This window comes from Salmo trutta, chromosome 40 (genome assembly GCF_901001165.1).
Source record: "Salmo trutta chromosome 40, fSalTru1.1, whole genome shotgun sequence".
Classification (NCBI taxonomy): domain Eukaryota; kingdom Metazoa; phylum Chordata; class Actinopteri; order Salmoniformes; family Salmonidae; genus Salmo; species Salmo trutta.
In genome coordinates, this window is record NC_042996.1 from 12,206,990 (window position 1) to 12,216,774 (window position 9,785).

The 9,785-nt window shown below is 42.0% G+C and overlaps 1 protein-coding gene across 2 annotated transcripts in view; it reads right to left on the reverse strand.

The window, feature by feature from the left end:
* LOC115180629 (protein mono-ADP-ribosyltransferase PARP12) overlaps nucleotides 1-9,109 on the reverse strand; it is a 34,949-nt gene extending 25,840 nt beyond the window's left edge. For both annotated transcript variants that reach the window (XM_029742868.1, XM_029742866.1), the window contains exon 1: nucleotides 8,740-9,109. In XM_029742868.1, the coding sequence (XP_029598728.1) occupies nucleotides 8,740-9,014 (275 nt within the window). In that variant the 5' untranslated portion in view covers nucleotides 9,015-9,109. The remainder of the gene's footprint in view (nucleotides 1-8,739) is intronic.
* Nucleotides 9,110-9,785: the final 676 nt, after the last annotated feature.

A 9,785-nucleotide genomic window follows, 5' to 3' on the forward strand; every position in this document is an offset into this window, starting at 1 on the left:
TTGAAGAGGGGGATGACAGCAGCTGCTTTCCAATCTATGGGAATCTCAGACGACACGAAAGAGAGGTTGAACAGGCTAGTAATAGGGGTTGCAATAATTTCGGCAGATAATTTTAGAAAGAAAGGGTCCAGATTGTCAAGCCCAGCTGATTTGTAGGGGTCCAGATTTTGCAGCTCTTTCAGAACATCAGCTGAATGGATTTGGGAGAAGGAGAAATGGGGGAGGCTTGGGCGAGTAGCTGTGGGGGGTGCAGTGCTGTTGAATGCAGTAGGGGTAGTTAGGTGGAAAGCATGGCCAGCCGTAGAAAAATGCTTATTGAAATTCTCAATTATAGTGGGCTTATCGGTGGTGACAGAGTTTCCTATCCTCAGTGCAGTGGGCAGTTGGGAGGAGGTGTTCTTATTCTCCATGGACTTTACAATGTCCCAGAACTTTTTAGAGTTGGAGTTGCACGAAGCAAATTTCTGGTTGAAAAAGCTAGCCTTGGCGTTTCTAACTGCCTGTGTGTATTGGTTTCTAACTTCCCTAAAAAGTTGCATATCGCGGGGGCAGTTCGATGCTAATGCAGAACGCCACAGGATATTTTTGTGTTGGTTAAGGGCAGTCAGGTCTGGGGAGAACCAAGGGCTATATCTGTTCCTGGTTCTAAATTTCTTGAAAGGGGCATGCTTATTTAAGATGGAGAGGAAGGCATTTTTAAAAAATAACCAGGCATCCTCTACTGACGGGATGAGGTCAATATCCTTCCAGGATACCAGGGCCAGGTCGATTAGAAAGGCTTGCTCGTTGAAATGTTTCAGGGAGCGTTTGACAGTGATGAGTGGAGGTCGTTTGACCGCTGACCCATTACGGGTGCAGGCAATGAGGCAGTGATCGCTGAGATCTTGGTTGAAAACAGCAGAGGTGTAATTAGAGGGCACATTGGTTAGGATGATATCTATGAGGGTGCCAGTGTTTGCGGCTTTGGGGTTGTACCTGGTGGGTTCATTAATAATTTGTGTGAGATTGAGGGCATCAAGCTTGGATTGCAGAATGGCTGGGGTGTTAAGCATGTCCCAGTTTAGGTCGCCTAGTAGCACAAGCTCTGAAGATAGATGGGGGGCAATCAGTTCACATATGGTGTCCAGAGCACAGCTAGGGGCCGAGGGGGGTCTATAGCAGGCGGCAACGGTGAGAGACTTGTTTTTGGAGAGGTGGATTTTTAAAAGTAGAAGTTCAAATTGTTTGGGTACAGACCTGGATAGCAGGACAGAACTCTGCAAGCTATCTCTGCAGTAGATTGCAACACCGCCCCCTTTGGTCGTTCTATCTTGTCTGAAAACGTTGTAGTTAGGGATGAAGATTTCACAGTTTTTGGTGGACTTCCTAAGCCAAGATTCAGACACAGCCAGGACATCCGGGTTGGCAGAGTGTGCTAAAGCAGTGAATAAAACAAACTTAGGGAGGAGGCTTCTAATGTTAACATGCATGAAACCAAGGCTATTACGGTTACAGAAGTCATCAAAAGAGAGCGCCTGGGGAGTAGGTGTGGAGCCAGGCATTGAAGGGCCTGGATTCACCTCTACATCCCCAGCGGAGCAGAGAAGGATAAGTATGAGGGTACGGCTAAAAGCTATAAGAATTGGTCGTCTGTGACGTCCAGAATAGAGAGAAAAAGGAGCAGGTATCTGGGGGCGATAAAATAGCTTCAAGGTATAATGTACAGACAAAGGTATGGTGGGATGTGAGTACAGAGGAGGTAAACCTAGGCATTTAGTGATTATGAGAGAGATATTGTCTCTAGAAATATCATTGAAACCAGAAGATGTCATAGCATGTGTGGGTGGAGGAACTGAGAGGTTGGATAAGGTATAATGAGCAGGGCTAGAGGCTCTACAGTGAAATAAGCCAATAAACACTAACCAGAACAGCAATGGACAAGGCATATTGACATTAAGGAGAGGCATGCTTAGCCGAGTGATCAGAGGGTCCAGTGAGATTCAGACAGCTAGCTGGGCCATAGGTAGCAAGCTGGTGGAAGATGGGAGGGAGGTCTGTTTTTAGCCGCCTCGTGCGTTTCCGTCTGTGGGTTAGTGGGGTTCCGTGTGGAAGGGGGGACCTGTCCAAGTTGGCAAAATAGTTAGTTATAGTGGCCCAAGAAAAGTGTCCGACAGACCTATTCAGATCACAGCCGAAAAGACAGCTAACGATTAGCTGGCCGCAGATGGGCGATCAGGTTACGTCGCGACGGAGGGGCCAGTTGGAACAACTCCCTCGGGCAGATAACGTCGGTGATCCAGTCGTGAAGACCCAATGGGGCTCCGCATCGGCAGTAAAACGGGTCAGGATAGGTGAGTTGTAGCCCAGGAGACACTTCAGCTGGCTAGCTCAGGAGTAGCCCACGAGTGGCTGACGGAATTCTTCAGCTGGCTAGCTAGCTAGCTCCGTAATTGTGTGTGTTAATTCCGAGACCGACGTTGCCAATAGTCACTCAGGTAGCAGCTAGTTAGCTGCAAGATCCAGGTGTAAATGTCCAGAGCCTGCGGTAGAAATCGAGGAAAGGAGAGAGAATAGGTCCGATATGCTCTGGTCTGAGTCGCGCTGTACAAAAACTGGCGATAGCTTTTCGAGCTAATGGATAGCTGAGGACAGCTAACCGTAGCTAGCTGAACTTCAACGTTAGCCTGTGAAAATAGCTAACCTCTGGCTAGCTTCTGTCGTGGAATTCAGATGAGGTAAATAATACTTTCTTTTTTTTTTAAATTGATGAGGCGGGTTGCAGGAGAGTGCTTTGAGGTTGAGTATTTAGAATAAAAAAATGTAAAAAGATAAGTGAAGAAAAAAAAAAATGTAAATATATATATATATACACGGGACACGACAGGACGTCTGAACTGCTACGCCATCTTGGATCATCATTAAGCTTGGGGCCCTGCGTTTGAACCCCGCCCTGTGCAACTGGGTCGTGGACTTCCTGACGGGCCGCGACCAGGGGGTGAAGGTAGGAAAAAATACCTCCACTTTGCTGATCCTCAACACAGGGGCCCCACAAGGGTGCGTAACCTCTCACCCAACATCAATAAAACAAAGGAGCTGATCGTGGACTTCAGGAAACAGCAGAAGGAGCACCCCCTATCCACATCAACGGGAACGCAGTGGAGAAGGTGGAAAGCTTCAAGTTCCTGGGTGTACACATCACTGACAAACTGAAATTGTCCACCCACACAGACAGTGTGGTGAAGAAGGCGCAACAGCACCTCTTCAACCTCAGGAGGCTGAAAAAAATTGGCTTAGCACCTAAAACTCTCACAAACTTTTACACATGCACAGTTGAGAGCATGTTTTGTCCATTAAAATAACATCAAATTGACCAGATATACAGTGTAGACATTGTTAATGTTGTAAATGACTATTATAGCTGGAAACAGCTGATTTTTTTATGGAATATCTACATAGGCGTGCAGAGGCCCAGGTTACAGTTTTGACTTGAATCTTCTTGAAAATCTATGACAAGACCTGAAAATGGTTGTTTAGCAATGATCAAGAACCAATTTGACAGAGCTTTAAGAATTTTGAAAAGAACAATAGGCAAATGTTGCACAATCCAGGTGTGGAAAGCTCTTAGAGACTCCAGGGTGTGAATAGTTAAATAAATGAGATATTTATGCATTTCATTTCCAATAAATTTGCTACAATTTCTAAAATCATGTTTCACTTTGTCATTATGGGGTATTGTGTGTAGATGGGTAATAATCATTATTTTTGTATATAATTTTGAATTCAGGATGTAACACAACAAAATGTGGAATAAGTCAAGGGGTATAAATACTATCTGAAGGCACTGTATGTAAACACACAGATTAGTACGTGTGGATCCTCCATCTGAAAAGACCCAATCTGTGGCAAAAACGCTTCCAGGTCCTAATAATTAGGTTATTATGTACTAAAATAGCAAGGATTTCCTTGTTACTAAAGCCAATTCTAAAGTATAGTTTTAATTAACAGTCATCTACTAAGGTGGCACGCACAGCAACAGGGAGCCATGGAAGCATGCAATTAATACATTTACATTTAAGTCATTTAGCAGACGCTCATATCCAGAGCGACTTACAAATAATACAACTGTTATTAGTTTATTCTCAAACTATAGCCATTTTGTTCTCAAAATATTGGCACTTTATTCCTGAATTATTGCCACTTTAATCTCAAAATATTGCCACTTTATTCCTGAAATATTGCCACTTTAATCTCAAAATGTAATTTTGACTTTATTCTCAAAATAATGCCACTTTATTCACAAAATGTACGTTTTTAAAGTACTATCCGTGCAAAATCAAAGTGCCACCACCCATCACCATTTATTTATTTTTTTCTCTTCACTTGGCCCTAAAAGTAGGCTACAGAAAGTAGGCTACAGATTATATTTTTTGCCTGGGTTAGGTGCAACATGTTATCTAAATGTAAATACCTAATAGAGCTCCACAGTGGTGTCCTAATTCCCCCCCAAAAACTAGCGGTCAATCAGGAAAATGGTTCCAATCATTTTCCAACATTCATTTTTTCCCATATGGAATTTTAGAAACACTTAAAATAAGAGCTGTGTTTTGTGTCGGCTTACCCTGGGGTGACGTTTTGATAACCATGTAAGTCTCTCTCGGAGAAGGTGACTTTTATCAAAATATTCGGCTCTATTTATTCTCATATTCGAAAATGCTATGTAGCATCAAAGTAGACATCATGCAAGACTACAAATCCCAGCAAACTCCTGCACATCATCTCTAGCTGACGCCTTTGCGAACAGGTATTGTGTCCATTTAAAACTTACACAAGACAGTTCATAGAACTGTCAATTTAAAGAAATGTAGTGAATGTATTCATTAGTAAATTTAGCTAACATTAGGTAGTTAATCCAGAGATGCTTACCTTTGCCTCGATTCGGTAGTATCGTCCAGATCATCATGGCATTTGTAGTTCTTTATGATAGCCACATTAGCAACTAATTAGCATTTCATTTTGGGGGGTAAATATACAGTTGAAGTCGGAAGTTTACATACACCTTAGCCAAATACATTTCAACTCAGTTTTTCACAATTCCTGACATTTAATCCTAGTAAACATTCCCTGTCTTAGTTCAGTTAGGATCACCACTTTATTTTAAGAATGTGACATGTCAGAATAATAGCCGAGAGAATGATTTATTTCAGCTTTTATTTCTTTCATCACATTCCCAGTGGGTCAGAAGTTTAAATACACTCAATTAGTATTTGATAGCATTGCCTTTAAATTGTTTAACTTGGGTCAAACATTTTGGGTAGCCTTCCACAAGCTTCCCAAAATAAGTTGGGTGCATTTTGGCCCATTCCTCCTGACAGGGCTGGTGTAACCGAGTCAGGTTTGTAGGCCTCCTTGCTCGCACACGCTTTTTCAGTTCTGCCCACAGATTTTCTATAGGATTGAGGTCAGGGCTTTGTGATGGCCACTCCAATACCTTGACTTTGTTGTCCTTAAGCCATTTTGCCACAACTTTGGAAGTATGCTTGGGGTCATTGTCCATTTGGAAGACCCATTTGCGACCAAGCTTTAACTTTCTGACTGATGTCTTTAGATGTTGCTTCAAATATATCCACATAATTTTAATTCCTCATGATGCCATCTATTTTGTGAAGTGCACCAGTCCCTCCTGCAGCAAAGCACCCCCACAACATGATACTGCCACCCCCGTGCTTCACGGTTGGGATTTTGTTCTTCACGGTTGGGATGGTATTCTTCGGCTTGCCAGCCTCCCCCTTTTCCTCCAAACATAACGATGGTCATTATGGCCTTACAGTTCCATTTTTGTTTCATCAGACCAGAGGACATTTCTCCAAAAAGTACTATCTTTGTACCCATGTGCAGTTGCAAACTGTAGTCTGGCATTTTTTATGGCAGTTTTGGAGCAGTGGCTTCTTCCTTGCTGAGCGGCCTTTCAGGTTATATCGATATAGGACTTGTTTTACTGTGGATATAGATACTTTTGTACCTGTTTCCTCCAGGATTGATTTGCACTTTTCGCACCAAAGTACGTTCATCTCTAGGCGACAGAACGCGTCTCCTTCCTGAGCGGTATGCCGGCTGCGTGGTCCAATGGTGTTTATACTTGCGTACTATTGTTTGTACAGATGAACGTGGTACCTTCAGGCGTTTGGAAATTGCTCCCAAGGATGAACCAGACTTGTGGAGGTCTACAATTATTTTCTTAGGTCTTGGCTGATTTCTTTTGATTTTCCCATGATGTCAAGCAAAGAGGCACTGAGTTTGAAGGTAGGCCTTGAAATGCACCCACAGGTACACCTCTAATTGACTCAAATGATGTCAATTAGCCAATCAGAAGCTTCTAAAGCCATGACATAATTTTCCAAGCTGTTTAAAGGCACAGTCAATTTAGTGTATGTAAACTTCTGACCCACTGGAATTGTGATACAGTTAATTATAAGTGAAATAATCTGTCTGTAAACAATTGTTGGAGAAATTACTTGTGTCATGCACAAAGTAGGTGTCCTAACCGACTTGCCAAAACTATAGTTTGTTAACAAGAAATTTGTGGAGTGGTTGAAAAACGAGTTTGAATGACTCCAACCTAAGTGTATGTAAACTTCCGACTTCAACTGTAGGTGTATATATTGATAAAAGTCATCCTAGAGAGATTTACACGGTTATCAAAACGTCACACCAGGGTAAGCCTACATAGAACACAGCCCTTATTTTAAATGTTTCTAAAATCCCCTATGGGAAAACTGTATGGTGGAACTTTCACTGTGACCTGCTGCTGACTATCAGGCAGTGAGCAGGCTGTTACTGAGTGAGTGGTGGGAAGGGGTGCTTGTGTGTGTTGAGACCACTGGTTGAGAGAGCGCTGCAGCAGGCAGCTGAGTCATGGAGACAACTTTTTACCAGTTGTAGGTAGGCTTTTTAGATTGGTCATTATGGAGACACCTATTTCCAAACCTTTTTCCATAAAACATATTCATGTTCTAGAACTGATATGATGGAGACAAAGCATTGGAAAACGACTTTCGGCACACTAGAGCGCTTTAGATAGTTGGTTTAAAGTAAACTGCATTCTAATGTCGACTTTTCTTATGGAAAATCAAATCAAGCAAAGGGTTTTTGTGTCTCGAGCACTGCGCAAGTGGAAATTTGAAATGGAAGTTTTGGAATTCCATTCGCATACTTCTGTTATAGGGAGAAAGTGACATTAAATGTGGAGAATGATAGATTTGCATATGTTGGCCATCAAGTAAGCTATTAATTTCTATGCCATTGTAGGCTCCTGTAGTCTACCATTTGATACAATAAATACGTTGAAATCACGATATGAATTTGTGCCACTTGTGTAGCCTACCTGGAGCTGGCAAATGTATTTAATAAATAGCCTATAACTTCAGTTTGTTGTTGTAGCCTTATGTTATGCAATTATTAATGGCAATGCTTAGTTACTTAAATTGTAAGTTATCAGTTGTAATCATGGTCACAGCTCAATGTCAGTTTCATTGAGGACTTTTCCGTGAAATGAGATGTTGGCCTACCAGGGGCTATGGGCTACCTGCATCTAGTTCAGCAAATCAAGGCAAAGTTGAATTGCTATTATAAACACTGATTTTAGTCAATAGCCTATTCCTATTGAAATAACAAGTCAAGCTCGCAAATAGGCCATTTCTAACAGTTTGTAGTCTTAACATCTGGCACATAACGGCACAATTGCCAGAAAATGGTGCTTCTTGTGTAACCGATGTGAAATGGCTAGTTAGTTAGCGGTGGTGCGCGCTAATAGCGTTTCAATCGGTGACGTCACTCGCTCTGAGACTTGAAGTAGGGTTTCCCCTTGCGTCGCAAGGGCCGTGGCTCTTGTGGCGCGATGGGTAACGTTGCTTCGGTGGGTGTCAGTTGTTGATGTGTGCAAGGGTCCCTGGTTCAAGCCCGGGTTGGGGCGAAGAGAGGGACGGAACCTACACTGTTACACTTGCACAGAGATTTTGAGATCCTCTGTCCAACTTTCATCACTCAAACTCTCCTGTTGGATTTATCTATAGTTATGCACATGCACAAACTGGATTTATTTACAGTCCTGAATGCTGATTGGCTGACAGCCGTGGTATATCAGACTGTATACCACGGTTATGACAAAACATTTATGACAAAACATATGGCCATATACCACACCTCCTTGTGCCTTATTGCTTAATTATAGCAGTCAAAATAAGTTAAATCGTCTTGCTGTGGAAAAACAAATGGGGGAATAGTTCTCAGGCCTTGTGCGCGGGTTTTGAGGGGTCTTTTGTTTAAAAATATTATCTTCACCTGGCAACCCTGGTGGTTCTCTATATACACCAATAACGCCATAAAGCAGGGTTCCACAACTGGCAGCAACGGTTGTTTTATATTTGCTCCCCAAGTATTTGGACATAAAATACTAAAAACACCAGATCAGCTGCAAGTGATTTTAATTTGAGAAATCTGTTCCAAGTATTCCCACGCATAATAGAGAGAGACTTGATCGTATACAAATGTAAGCAAGATTTGAAATTATTACGTTTCAGTGAAATATTATATCTGTTTGGGATTCTTGCGGTCAATTTGCAGTCAAATTAATTGTAATTATGATCCCTGCCATGAAGCAAAGGGAAAGGCTATGTGCCAAAAGTTCCCCAGAGCAGGCCTTGTGATTAAAATTGCTTCACGGTAACAACAGTAACAAAATTGGGAAGCGTTGAAGTTCCATACCTTCTCCGACTGAATGGGCAATCCCCAAGCATGAATCGTTTACAAAAATGTAAATTTCGGCATCCCTGGCAATTGTTGGATTTGCACAGTCGAACTCCAGTCTTGGCTACCACCCTTTGCTTTCCGTTAACAACAACAAAACAAAATTTCGCTCTATTCGTAATTACATCCCGCACCGAGACTTGCAAGTCACTGTAAAAATTCGCATCTAATTCATCGACGTTCATTGATCCATGATTAGCACAAATAAGTTTAGTTATGGTCGATTCCATCATTTCTTCAACCCGTTAAACAACGTTCTATTCTTTCCATATGGTTCGGAACTCTGACGAGAAAATGATGTGTTGAGAAGGAAGCTGGAGAGTGAATCGAAACCGAAACTTAGTATAACCTTACTGATCATTCCTTCTTCTGCAATGCAATAAAGCGTTCATATTGCACAAAATAATTAGCAAGAGCTTGACACTAGCCAATGTGTTATTGTATTTATATAAATAGGCCTGGAATCTTTATCATTGGAATGTAAATATGTAGGTCTACTGAATGCCTGTCTGTCTACTGTAAAAAATACCAACTATGCCCAGTAGATGTCGGATGCATCCTATCCAAACTCTACGCCTAGGGGAAATTCATGTCAGTCAAATCACTTTCAGTGATCATCATTTTTTAACATGTAACTATCAATATATTGCCATGAATTTGTTGTAATTTCCATCCTTACATTTGTGCATAATTGTTTATAGTGTTACGCTGCATACTATGTGAGTGTCAGTTGAGGTTGCTGAGGGAAGGATGACTCATAATAATATCTGGAATGGAGTCAATGGAATGGTATGAAACACGTGGTTTCCATGGTCGACATTCCAGACATTATTATGAACCGTCCTCCCCTCAGCAGCCTCCACTGGTGATTGTGCTGCCGTTACCATATGCCAGGGAGTTACACTCACGGCTGTACAGCAAGATTGAAACTCTCTCATATTACACTGGTGGCAGAGGTGGGATAGCCCCTGTTGTCTCTGGCCAATGTTGTAAGTGTACCATTG